Source organism: Protomyctophum bolini (genome assembly GCF_963924005.1).
Source record: "Protomyctophum bolini genome assembly, chromosome: 5".
NCBI classification, from domain to species: Eukaryota; Metazoa; Chordata; class Actinopteri; order Myctophiformes; family Myctophidae; genus Protomyctophum; species Protomyctophum bolini.
In genome coordinates, this window is record NC_137866.1 from 19,120,854 (window position 1) to 19,134,933 (window position 14,080).

Here is a 14,080-nt window from a genome sequence, read left to right on the forward strand (position 1 = left end):
GGGATTCTTTTTAAAGACCTATTTACTTGTTTCTATGAGACATGGCAACGCCAACAGCGCAGCGAAAGGCATCCACGTCTTTCTCTTGTGAAATGCTGAGATTAGAAACGACCATAATTATTTCATTTCTCAACCTTAAAAAAAAAAATAATAATCCTTGGGAAGTGTGTGTAGCAAAAGTAGTCGGCATTGTCATGGTTGAAAGTATTCATGCAACACTGACGCTGTAAGCTGTGTGATGCTAACGCGCTAACACCGTTAGCATGGTCTGTGTTGGTCAAAGGAAAAAGGATAGATATGAAACTACTGGCCAAAGTGTCATACAAAACACAACACCTAAAATCGGAATGTGATGGTGACCTATTGAGCACAAACAGACAATCATGATTTGCTTGCTGGACCTATAATTAATTTATGTGCATTACATTTCCACCTCGCACATATAAATGAAAAGCAAGATGGATGCTAACGCGCTAACACCGTTAGCATGTTCTGTGTTGGTCGGAAAAAGGATAGATATGAAACTACTGGCCCAAATAAATGTCATAGAAAACACAACACCTAAAATCGGAATGTGATGGTGACCTATTGAGCACAAACAGACAATCATGATTTGCTTGCTGGACCTATAATTAATTTATGTGCATTACATTTCAACCTCGCACATATAAATCAAGCCACAGTGCAGTCAGAGAGTAGTTCACAGGTCACACACAGGAGCAGTGAAAGGGGGAGGGGCCTTCGGATGGCAGTGTAGAGTAGGCACGACATTGAGGGGTAGAAATCATCCCGGTCGCGTGGTTGATCTAACGCGTGTGTCACTGTGAAGGACTGGCCCCATTAAGTGAACGTAGTTGGCGTAGTAGACGCCAACATGACGATTCTGACGTAGGCTGTTGAGGTTGAGCAAGAATAGCGTGTTTCAGAAAAGTAATATTTAAACAGTAAAGAAGACATTTTTGGCGAATGCAATGTAGTCTATGTCTTTTGTGGGAGTGTGCAGGTTTTATTTTGCATAGAGAGATGTGTGGTGGAAGTGTGGCTTGGTCGGAGATAGAGCACGAATGAACGGCCAGGTGCTCATGTACCCCTGTCTATTAGGGTAGCAGGATATTATAATTATTTGTATATTAATTAATCTGCCATCCTCAACAGACTTTCTATGCCCTGCTGTCTTTCCTTATGTCATCATTATGAAAAGGTAGAGAATCATGTGCAGAACATCACGTTTGGCTCCCGCTTCGGATGCCGTCAATGTACTGAATGGGACATTATCACGTTAGGGACACGTCACTCAGCTCTCCATCTCCCTTCCTCCTCTCCCCAAAACGTCTCCCACACATCCCTTTGCCCTCTCCTTACTACTCTGCAGTCTGCATCCCTTCTTTCATTCTCTTCAATTCTCTCCCCTTTCCCTCTCTTAACCACCTATCTTTCTCATGAAACGTATTGATGCAAGCGTTTTTCTATTGCTCTTTCCCTCCTCTCTCTCATCATCATCAACTCTGCTTGTCCCGTCTCTCGACACCTCCTAATTAGATTATCATACCATCTGTCTTTCTCGCCATCTACCATCTCCTGTCACCTCTTATTATCTAGTGCTCTATTTTGTATTTTCAAAATATAAGGTAAACCAAAAGAATCTATGGTTCATTTTTCATGGAAACATAGTTATACACCAGTGTTTCTCTAATAGGCTCATCCCCTCACTCATAATGTTATAACATGACTGTTGAATTTAAAGACGGTACACAAAATATCACAGCAATACCTTGCTTACACTGGTTACGTTATCACTTTCTACTTTTCAATAAGCCTTGGGACACCATGTCATTTTCCTATTGCCATTTTCTCAAATGACGTCATTTCAACCAGTCCTACTTCTCTGTCTCGCACTCTCTCCCCACCATGTGTGTATGCCTCACTCAGTGTGAGTCACTGACTGTCACTGTGCGTCATGTTGTTTCCCACACCACCACATCTGCCAAGCGGCACACATCATACCGGTTTCCTATGTTTAACCACTTGAACACCGGGAGCACATCCATATTCTGAATATTCTATTTCACCAAAAATAGCCTAATTTATAAGCTCCCGAAACGTGAGCTTGTAGATTGGCTATATTTGACGAAGAGTTTTTGGTGTCGATAGACAAAAGCGGCCCAAGTAGAGACAACTCAGGTCCAGTTTACTCAGTCTACAAGATTTAAGTGGCTAAGTGTGAGGATGTGATGGATGGAGTGAAAAAGCCATCGGAGGGCACTTTTGCATGGGAAATTTGCTTGATTTGGTGGTCCAGCCTGGGACATGCCCACAGCGAGGCAGAAGGACTGGCAAAGTTTTGTACTGTGACTGTCTGCTACGTCATATGGCGGAGACGCTGAGTGACATTAGCAACCATTCATGTTGTATTGTGAAGACAATACATGTGCCATGACTTTGTGAATGCACTCTAAACTGCACCTCTAATGTTTATGTCCTTGTGTACTGTTCTTATAGTGGACATCGATACATTATTTAAGTGTGTGTGTGTGTGTGTGTGTGTGTGTGTGTGTGTGTGTGTGTGTGTGTGTGTGTGCACATGCACATGTGTGAGAGGATGTGTGCGACATGTGCGCCCTAGCTTCTTCCAAACATACCTATAGATCCAAGTAGTCTTCTGGGAACACATCCTACTATAAATGCACTACGTCTCTGCGTGCGTACGTGCGTGCGTGCGTGTGTGTACGGTTGTAATGCACGTAACTCGAGAACCGTTTGACCCACCGACTTCACATTCGACACACACACGTTCCACACCCCCACAGGGAGTGCAGTACCAGGTATCGAGTCGGTCAGACCCACGGTTCTCCAGAACCACCACAAAAGGCTCTGGTCAGGCTCTGCCAGTGGGCCTAATGAGGCCAACTCCTTTCACCTGGGCCAGGCTCTGCTAGTGGGCCTAATGAGGCCAACTCCTTTCACATGTGCAATTTCCAGCCTCTGCCTCAGCCAATTGAGGCTCAAACAATCAGGCTCTGCCAGTGGGCCCAATTGATTGCCAAGTCCACTTTTCAGTTTGCACTTTGCAGTCTCACACACAAATATCCATGTGGGCCACCGGCTGGCAGTTAAAACGGGCGCTATGACAACATATATCATTAGGTTCCCAAGTTGCATCGTTCCCAAGTAGGCCGGTGGCCAACTGCGACGGGCACGTACAGGTCTAGTTATCAGAATGAAGATTATAACTTAGAAGTTATTATTATAACCTATAATAACTGTCTGCATAATTAACTGGTCTTAAATACTGCACTGTTCTTCACAGACAGAGTAAGAAAACTGTTTTTATAATTTGCTTTACCCACCCCTTTTTGGTATTCTTTAATCTACAGAGTGTATGATAGTTAATTGAACTTGAAGTACATATTATACTCCAAAATGTTCTCTTATATATAATTGAATGAGTAACTGACAAGGTTCTGTGCTTAACCTTATGAATGTTCGTGTTTTGAAAATAAAATCCAGACATGGAACTTAAATATGATTGAGGGGAAAAAGGTGCAGATGTGATGGTGAGAAGACAGATGGTATTGTGGGGGGGGGGGGGGGGGGGGAACCAGTAGGTGATGCTGGAGGTAAAAAATATTACATTTGGGTTATTATTTGACAGTATTCAGATCTTGAGGTTCTTTATAGTTGCCATTCTCTTCTTGAGCAGATCTCCAAGCTCTCGCAGCGAGCACAGGTAACTACTTTGTACCTTGTCCATAACAGTCCTGGTAAATGACATCGCCTCATCTGTGTCCCCATCTAAGGTGAGAATGGCAAGCATGGCGGCTGATATACCGGTCTCCTGTCCCTTTATATGCTCCAGAGCCTGGGTAAGTAGCCCCTGCAAGCTGCCCCTCAGTTCCTGGAACCCACTAACGACTGCTGGCAGAGCAGTATTGCTGTCCTTTTTCTTCTTCTGTAAGATTGTTATGAGTGGTCGGAGGACCTTGGCAGAGTAACTGGCAACCCAGAAGACGATGCTCACAGTCTCAATGAAGAAAACAAGGTTTTCTAATAACGAGGGCTTGGTTTTTAATATTCTGTCTTTTGTTTCCAATAGATCTCCTTTGCATTTATTCAATATTTCTTGAAGCTGTACTATTAATGATTTGAAACCGTTACAGATCTGGGTTTGAAGCTTTGATGACTTATTGAGTCCAACAGTCTCCAGCTCCTGTAGATGGAGAGATAACTGAAAGGCAGCAGCCTGGCATTGACAGCTCCCACTGGACAGAGCCGAGGCCAAACGCGTGGGAGTGGGGCCCAGGAATGGATATTGCGTACATTTCTCTGATATCTGAATTGCAGTCTGCAGAGTCTTTTCAAGCTGAGAGAGCAAGCTACAGAGGATGGAGTCCATGTCTCCAACTCCGTTCTCACGGGACATCTCCGAGTTCTGTCGTAACGGGACATGTCTGTGCAGGGTCAATGAAGCAATGAGGCGGAGTGTTAGAGAGCGTATCCTCAGCCACACCAATTCCTCCTCCAGAGACAGACGTCGGTGCTCCTCGGTTGAAGTTTGATCGTGAGGATCCCAGCTGATAAAGATGGTGAAATCTCTGTTGTCGCTCATGCAAGCCCAGGGAATGTCATCCTCCTCTGGACACAATCCCATGGCCTTTAAACTCACCTCCAAACTGGACACAATGTCTGCCTCTAGGAAAAGGTCCAGCAGCATTCTCTCAGTGCGGACCTGGGCAAAGTGAAGCGATTGGTTGAGCCTGCTCCTGAGTTTAATAAATTCGGGAATTTTCTCAAACGCTCCGTACTTGTACACCTGGATGATATACTCATTGATATCCTTTTGGTTAGAGTGGAAAAACCTGAGGGAGATATTATAGGACCGGGAGGCAGCAGCAAACTGACCCAAAGACTCTGCATACCGTGTTAACAGATGACCAATGTTGTCATGTTGTACATGTTTAGCATTCAGACTGTAATACAGATCCACTACAGGCTCAAAGACTCCCAGGCGACAGTATAAGAGCAGCAACAACAACCTGAACTGAGCATTACAGGGGCTGTGAGATAAACCCTCCAGGAGGACACCCAAACACTGCCATGCCATATTCCCATCCCCAGTCTCTGTCCATAGGTCAATGTATACATGAGCTGCCATGAGACAATACATATCTGAGAACTGCAACTCCGTTTTCGTAGCCGTCTTTCCAAACTGTAGCCCGTGACGATAATGAGCTTTAAGTTCTCTGATAAGCCGCAATTTTCCTTCTATGTCCAACAGGTGATGCAGTCCAAGGAAACGGCTCAGCTGACACAAACATAAATGTTTCTGTAGAGTTTTGATATTCCCTGGAAATGCAAAGCGATCCTCCATCTTTTGCCCCAATTGAACTGCTTCCCCCAGTCGGTTAATACACTGAACGTGTTGGTCAGGGGAGAGCAGATGCAGGTATATTTTCAGGTCAGTGATGCAGCAGGGTTTGTCTCCAAACTTCTTAACAAACTGCACCATCAGCTCTAAGGGATCAGCTATCTGGCCAACTTCAGGACAGCCACTCTTTCTCAATCTGTGTATTAGTTCAAGACGGGCTAGATAAGGGCCTCTGAGCTGATGAGAGTCCTTCATCTCCTCCCCCTTAATTCTGTCCTCCACAAACCTCACCACTTCAGCCACAGAGTGATGCACTGTGCCTTCTATAGACTGCTCCCCTTCCTCTGGTGGGCTCCATGACTGCTCCATGAGGTGGAAGAAAGAGTCAAAGTATGAGGGATAGAACTGCCAATCATCTGGATTTTTGACTAACAGCTTGTGGGACAAAGCATTACACTCTGGCCAGCGCTGTAGTCGCTCGTAGAGCGTCATACACTTCTTCTCTCTACTCTGTAGCTCACTGGTTAGTTTCTGCCCAAGTGGGCCTCTGATCACTTCGAGAGCATCAACACATTTTCCGAGCCGCTCTAAGATCATGACGTACAGCTGCACCTCTGCCTCCGCTTCAATCTTGCCTTCCCTGACCATTTTTTCCACCATGCGTTCTGCCAGGGGGAGGAACATGGTCTGGGCCATCTTCTCATCTTTTGCTGAGTCAGCCTGCATCACCAGACTCATGACGGACCAGAAGTAGTAGGGATTCTTGGGAACAATTTTATAGAGGGCCATTCCTACCTGCTGCATCTTCTTGTACTCCCCCACACGAGCATAGGCCATGAAAAGGTGGGACTGATACTCCTCATTTAGAGGGACCTTCTTGACTGCAGCCTCATAGAGCTTAGTTACCAACTCGGGTCGATGCATGTCTATGTACAGCATAGTCAGAGCCTGTAATGAGTTGTCATCAGTTGCTTCTAGTGTGGACACTTCCTGGGCCAAAGTAAACGCCTCATCCTGCTTTCCTGTCCTCTGTAGTCCAATGGCCTTTAGGACCTTAGCACAGAACAGGTCCTTATGCTTCTTTAGGAGTTTATCTGCCTGCTGGATAGCCATCTTGTTGTTTCCATTGTCAAGAAATTCATAAATTGGTCTCAGCCGTCTGTCATTGGGATCCTGCACATGGCCGCGTGTCACCATGATGGTGGAGTTTTCCTCAACTCTTGAAATCCTCAAGAGACAACAGTTCTGTATGTCACTATCAGCCCTTTAAAAGGTGGTCTGGGTGCAAAGCTCCTCAGAGGCGAACCATCAGTAAGAGGGTCTGTCTGTCAGTGGGCAACAGAATATCTTCACAATTTGTTTGCACATTTTATACTTTGAGATATTTAACTTTCATTTTTATATTGAGGACGTCAATTCGGCTCAGATTGGACTGAAACCTTGCCCAAATTTGGAGTCATACACCATAAATGTCATAGACTACTGACGTCACCGGCCGGCCACATAAGAGTCTGACCGAGATCCACATTGAAGCCACACCGTTCCCATGTGGAAAGAGCCATATGATTATAAAAACAATTGTTACAATAATAGCTCTATATTCTGATAGCAATGATTGCTATAGTGTTTGTTCAGTAACATGGTTCTTCCTTCTCCATCTCATTAGCAAAGCAAACCAAAAACAAACTGTCATGTCCATTTCTCCCCAAAATTGGGAGGTGAAATCTTCCATTACAACCTCACGCTAATAAGTCTGATCTCTCTTTAGAAGTATTCATATTCTAAACAAGATGCAGGATCAAGTCAGAAATTAGGACAGGACATCGGCGTTCGGATCAAAACCACGGACAGCGCCGTAGATTCAGAGTAAATAATGAAGATTGTTGGCCCGTAAACCCGGAAGTGAATGGCTGCGTGCGCAGCAGAACAGCTCTGGGACGGACGAGCAAGGCGATGCTTAGCTTGTTATTTTGGCGATCCCGTTTTACCTAAATATGTTATGTTATGGGCATGTGTTAACATATTAGTTATTTCAGATCGCATTTTAACACACTATCCATCTCTCTCTCTCCATCTACCGTATCTATCTCTCCATCTATCCACTTATCTAGTATCCACCGATCAGTTTTTTCAATTTATTGATTGAAAACTTTATTAACAGTTTGCTAAGAGGATGTTAAACCCAAGAAACACTATGGCACGCTTGCATTGGGGACCAACTTCCATTCATATGAGGAAATTGGCCAGAAGAGAAAGGCATAGGCTATAATAACTGTTAACACCAGTGTGTTAAAAGAACTATAATATATGTTACAGGCAGCAGCGTTTATGTAATATGTATAAATATACCGGTAATCATTGCTTGGGGCGATCTTTAACAGCACCGCCTGCCTCTAACAGCGCTGCGTGTCAGCATCACTGCCTGTCACTCAAGATGGACGTGGGGGTGTGTTTAGGCACCTCCATTTTCTTTTGCGGTGGGAAATGATAGCAGGTGGTAGTGTGAGGGTCACTGGCGGAGGTACGAGGAAGCTAGAAGCTATTATGGCTGATCCGTCCCACCCCCTCCAGAAGCAACAGGGTTTCGGCCGGGCAGATTCCTCCTCCCCCAGCAGGTGAAGAATTGACTGTCTTTTGTGCCGGTAGCCCCGAGGTAAATGTAATGCCACTCAAATTCAAATGAGCTTTATTGGCATGACAAAACACGCATTTACATTGCCAAAGCATGTGTTAAAATACAATAAAAACTGTTGAAAATGGGGAAGCATTATACAGTCGGAGTCGGAGGCTATCGCCAAATCGCCCGCTATCGCCGGACGATGACAGAGAGAGGGATAGAGACAGGAAGACACAGTCACATACATACACTACAGGTACATGAAACAGCTCTTGGCCTGATATACCGACGACAGGAGGGTATTCTTTTCACTGTCATCACACACACACACACACACACACACACAGCCCTGGGCATTTCTCTCAGGCAATCAATGAATGGTAAGATGATCTCATTGGCTACACTACTGAGTGACATGGTAAACACAGCTGGTCTGCTGGTCACAGGTGGCCAGTTCAAGCCAATCCACCTGCCACCGTTTGATAGGATATGATATAGTACGTTATTGTCAGTTCACACTGAAATGTGTCTTGCGACACAGCAGCCAAGCGTCTGGTGTTTTGCTCTTTTCTCTTGCATCTTGTTGCTGTGAGTTTCACTCATTTAGATTTAAAACTCATGAAGTGAAATATATGCCATTACGAACATTTTAGTGTTGTGGATCCAGTCCAATTCATTAGCTAATGTTCAGCATTCAGTTGCGCAACACACACACACACACACACACACACACACACACACGACAGGACAGCTCAACATTTAAGAGAAATATACTAAATACCAAGATAATAGGAGAAAAGAGATGTGTAAGAGAAAGCCAGAGGGAGATCTGGTGTGACACACTGAACAAGACTAGGAGTAGGTCAGGACGAACATTAAAATGAAGTAGTTCAAAAGAATGTTTGACAGCGCCTTGTGACCAGCAATCACACTTTACTTTCAAGGATGACAAGCCCATGACCCTGGGATCTGATTCCAGCACACTCGCAAAGGGATTTCCCTCATTCCCTGCACAACAAAACCTTAGTTTATTCACTAGATCATGATGTAGTGCATTTTTCAGAGTTCACTGTTGTGTGCCAAAGAAAATTCCTTCCAAGTCCTTGAGATGCAGCAAAAAAGTGTTTGATTGTTTCTATATTAATTCCAGCATTGTTACTATAATCCATGTTTGCACAGCATAAAGGTGTGACCTTTTAGATGAGCTTTTTATAGGTTTGTAATGGTATGATGAGGAGAAGATGGAGGCAGCAGTGAGTTGTGGTCTGGAGAACACCAACTCAAATCAGTCAAACTATTCTATAACCAATCAGTGTTCTTTCTTTGTGGGAGGCCATCTCTCCGCCAGTCAGCCCAACCAAGGGAAACTCCCACTGAGAGATATTTTGGGTTCATAGGGGTGTGTGACAGCACCACTGATACGATCTGCTGCAACTTAGCAGAAAACACTTGGTCTAAATGTCTGCAGCCTGACTGGGAGACTGGCAACTGCATGTGGGTTGAGACAGAGCTGTAGTCTGGGTTTTTTTCAGGCGATATACCGTGATTATTCCCTGCGCGTATAGGCTATATGCTCGCACGTGGTCAATGCATGAAATGATTAGCAGACGGCATATGCTTATTTTCAAACATTTTTGCACGCCAACGGCATACATATAACGGCAGAACACACCTATGGGTTCAGACTTTAAATGGCATGTGGGTATAACTGGTGTACCCGCCAACTGCTGCTTGTTACTGAGGGGGGTTGTATGTAACAACATGGGACGTGTCGACTGTTTGTGTTAATTAGCCTGGGTTGGAGAGTGAGAGCCTATTATTCATAAGCACATTAAGCAGCAGTAGACTGTAGACCTGCTGCTTAATGACTTGAAAATGGTACAAACAACAATAAGAAACTGTTCAAATTGATTGTTATTTTAACTAACTACATAAATGTTATCCATCATTCCATCCACTTAACTAAAAGAAAGGAATTGTATTTAAGATATTTTAGTTAAACAAATGGGAAATAAATTGCAGCAATTCATGGGGAATCCATGGAGGGGATGGATTCCCAGCCGGCCAGCTGGTTCAATTCCTAGCTGAGTGGACCATTTGCTGTATGTTATTCCTCTACACTAAAACAAAAAACATGATACCAAATAAAATATACAGTAATGAAAACAGAGACCTCAAATGTTACACGACGTGCTGCCAGGGAAGAGGGAATCACAAGACTACCAGAATCGGGACACCAGGTTTTACACAACCCGTGGAGACAGTGACCAGCTGCCTCCAATTCCTTGATGGCCGCCGCCTACGCTACTCCAACCAACCAGGAACCAGCAACAGTGAAGGAAAGCACACATAAGCCATGGCAGAGGCCCTGGGGCCATCACAGTCACTGCCTAAACCAGGTTATGAGTAAACAGACTAATCAATAAACCAGTTTAATTCTCAGTGCATCCCTTATTTGCTGCCTGTAGCCTCAGTGCCTGTCCAAAACACTGTGGTATTTATTTACATGACTAGGTGAGGACCAGCAGGCTAAAGCAGGCAGCACATACAGTTACAGTATTATCTTCATCCACAACTGGACACATCAGCCTCTATGCTCAAGCACAGATAAGCTGGCTCTGACAGAAGTCACATGATGATTCACGGTGCATACTTCAATTTTATAAGCAAATTGCATAGTTGCATACGGTACTTCCATTTTATACAGTATTTGTGGTCCATAATAAAGCAGTTCTGATTCTGCAAAGGCTAAAGACCTATGCATACTCCAGTTTTAGGTGATAAGGTGGTGACTGAAAACTACAATATGACGCCACGCACGCCGCGGTGGTCACCGCTCACACAAACATGTTTGTGTGGTTAGTTTTGACTAACCACCGTTTCAGTGGTCACCTTATCACCTAAAACTGGAGTATGAATAGACCTTAAGTGATGTTAATGGAATGCAATGACATCATTTTTGCCCAGTGTGACGGAATTGTGGTTCTAGATATTTACACCTCATTAATGTGGATCATGTGAGCACTTATCTTTCTATCAGCATTTTGAAATCAGTCTCAGCAGTAAAAATGTTGACATCTATAGCTAGCAGCAGCACAGGCCATTGTGGCTTCCTGTAGAAACAGGCCTGTTGTCTGGCAACTGGTTCTCATGTCTAACAAGGCAGAGAAGACATTTAGGCCTCTGGCAGGTTGTCACGTAATGAGGTTTCCAGCCAATCAAGACTGTGCAGAATACCATTTTCTCTCTCTTTATTTTATTCACACACACACACACACACACACTGGACAGAGCACATTAGGAATAAAGGAAGAGACAGCAGCCCTTTTGATAAGTTTTGCTCACTCCCTCTGTCTGTCTGAGCACAGCAAGACTAGCGGTGATGATGATGGTTGATATCTAATGATGAGATAACGATAAGCCAAACTATACCGCAGGAGAAGAACGGATGCATCATGCATGTCATATACTGTAGCCTATGTATAGGCCACGAAAAGAGAAAGCATAACAACAATAACAAGATATAACACAATAGTAGCAAAGGTTCAATAACAGTGTAATCACACACAGACACACACAATTAATCACAGAAAAATAAAACAGAATGTGTCACCACTAGTAAGCACTAAGCACTTTTATATTCTTGTACATTCTTTAAGTGACTAGATTTCTAATCGCCCTTCCTCACAGTGGCTGTGTATACAAGTTACAAACTGCACTGCCACCTGTCTCATGTAACCCAAAAGCCAGACGTCTGGTATGATAAATAACGGTAATACAACAATGCTATGCGAGCTGCATGACTCCAATGGGATTGTAAATCCAGATTTATCCCTTGGTTTCCTACTCCAAGCGTCGCTGGTTAGTGGATCTCAACACGGCTTAACTCAGTGGAGACTGGACAGTCACATTAGTCACGATCCATTGAATTACTGCCATACTGGTACAGTACAGTAACATAGTCAGTCACTCGCTTTCTGGGCTGGGAAACCTTTACCGTTGGCTCCGCATTGGTGATTAAAATGAACCAGAAAATAACGGTCGACCAGAGAATCAAACCCGTGGTTAAAGCGGATAATCTCTCCAGCCATCGCATCAAAAGGAGCACACAAGCATCCATATTGGTTAGAGCAGCCAGCCTAGCACCTTACAGTAAACGGCCCGTTAACATATATCCATTGAATTAGCTAGGCTATAGCCGCTAGCTCGCTAACTAATCCAAGGACAACAAAACGAAGCGAAGCTTAGCCTGCCGGCAATTCTGTGTATCCTTACCTTTCGTGTGTCGGGCGATGTGTTGGGTGCTTTTCAGAGCTGTGTACTGCAGTGTTGGTTCGGTGTTTAGACTGTAGTTCTGCACCCCAGTGGAGAGCTGCTGAGTGAGTTCTTCTTTCCGCCACTAAACCATTCAAACTGCCCGTATTGAAGCTAGTGAGCTAACAGGCTAAGGCTAAAACACTGGAGGTAGGGAGCGAGCAGTGTTGCCAGATTTTGCGAGAGAAATAAGCAAGGTCTATTGAAAACAAGCCCAAAATGAACCGAGCACTTTAATAATAATAATAAAAAACGTTATTTGTAAATTGTATAGCACCTATGAAATGCAGCTTAAAGTGCTTTACAGAGCAATACATTTGTTAAAAAAGAAAAGTAAAGGCATAAAACAACATTCAAATAATAGCAGTGAATAAGGCAATACAGTGCGGACATGAATAACAAGGATTTCAAAAGCTCAACTAAAAGCAAGAGTGAAGAAGTAGGTTTGTTCCACGCCATCAGCCCGTAGCAGAAAGCTGTTTGTTGTCTCTTCAAAATAAAATTGAGAAAACCAGAAAATTTCATGTTTTATTTTTAAACCTAAAATTAAACAACAGAACAGTTTATGTCCCTCTGAAACCATACATTTTGGACTGATTTACAATGAATCCCACTTTTTTATTCCTGTGAATTTGATCTACTCCTTTACTCTATTGCTATTACAGTAATCCATAAGATTGTGCACTTGAATTAGTTTTTAAATGTATTATTCTATACGCTAAATTCTTCATTCACAAACAAATCGCTAACTCTTCCAAATTTTACCCACTTCATTTTGGAATTTAAAATGCTCGTCAGATCCTTAGCCCTAGTAAACAAAAAAATGGATAACGGTTGCAGCCGAGCTGTATGAATCCTCTTTCCCCGAACCCTGATATCATTGTATTGTTATATTGTTTGTACCGTTTGTATGCATGTTGTTTTTTGTTGCTTGTGCTTAAATATTTACCTGAATTGTCTGTACCATATTTTTTCTAAACAAAAAAAGGGTGTTCAGTGTTACCATGTCTGCTTATTGTAAGATACTTTGGGCTAGTTCTTTCTGTAAAGTTGCTTGTAAATATTGGTAGTTGCAGATTGCATTTTTTGGGGGGCTTGTTTCTAAAGGTGTACTTTTTTGGGCTCGTTTCCTAATGAGGTTTAAACCAGTGATTCTCACATGTTCATGTGGAGTACGCCATCAGGAGGACCCGGATGTAAACAAGTGCTTTTCATTGTTTCATCCTCAAAGCAGCAGCTTTTGTATTGACTTGTGCTTTCGTTGAAATGTACCCATTCTACATACTGTGCAATAAAAATGTCAATCAATTCATGTCATGAATTTGTCAAGGACCCTACATCTACCATACCAGATTTGTGTTGTTAAAATGTTTCAAAAGTATGCCAGATTCTGGACTCCACTGATCTGTGAGTGTGAAGCATACAGAATGGGAGAAAATAAAGAAATAAGGAATTTTATTTCGGAGTGTGAACCTCTTTATTTTTCTTCAGGGCCCTCACCAAAACGGCTCCTCAAGGAGGCTGGTCAAGTGGAGGTGGATTGCTGCAGACAAAAGAGGAAGTATTAGTTGTATAAAGTTTCCAAGTTTACAACGATAGCGATTTTTCAGATGAATCACAGAAGATTAATAATTAATCATGATTAATCACCATTTGTAACTATGCTCAAAATATGTACATTTCTCTGCATATTGTTAGATAAATCACTCTCTCTTTCTCAGTCTCTCTGCGATTTAAGCATCATTATTTTTCTGTCAATAACAGACTTGTGATTATTTCCCCCA

General features: G+C 43.2%; 2 protein-coding genes across 2 annotated transcripts in view; both read right to left on the bottom strand.

Annotated features, from left to right (window-relative positions):
- The window catches only part of dnajc5ab (DnaJ (Hsp40) homolog, subfamily C, member 5ab), a 33,254-nt gene extending 20,858 nt beyond the window's left edge, over positions 1-12,396 (bottom strand). The window contains exon 1 of the mRNA XM_080763744.1: positions 12,258-12,396. The gene's annotated coding sequence lies outside the window, so the exon portion shown is untranslated. The remainder of the gene's footprint in view (positions 1-12,257) is intronic.
- Positions 3,656-6,562, bottom strand: LOC308315602 (N-alpha-acetyltransferase 25, NatB auxiliary subunit-like; the record flags this gene model as incomplete). The annotated part of the gene is made up of 1 exon (XM_080763668.1): positions 3,656-6,562. One exon carries the CDS (start codon positions 6,560-6,562, stop codon positions 3,656-3,658), a length of 2,907 nt encoding a protein of 968 aa, XP_080619794.1.
- Positions 12,397-14,080: the final 1,684 nt, after the last annotated feature.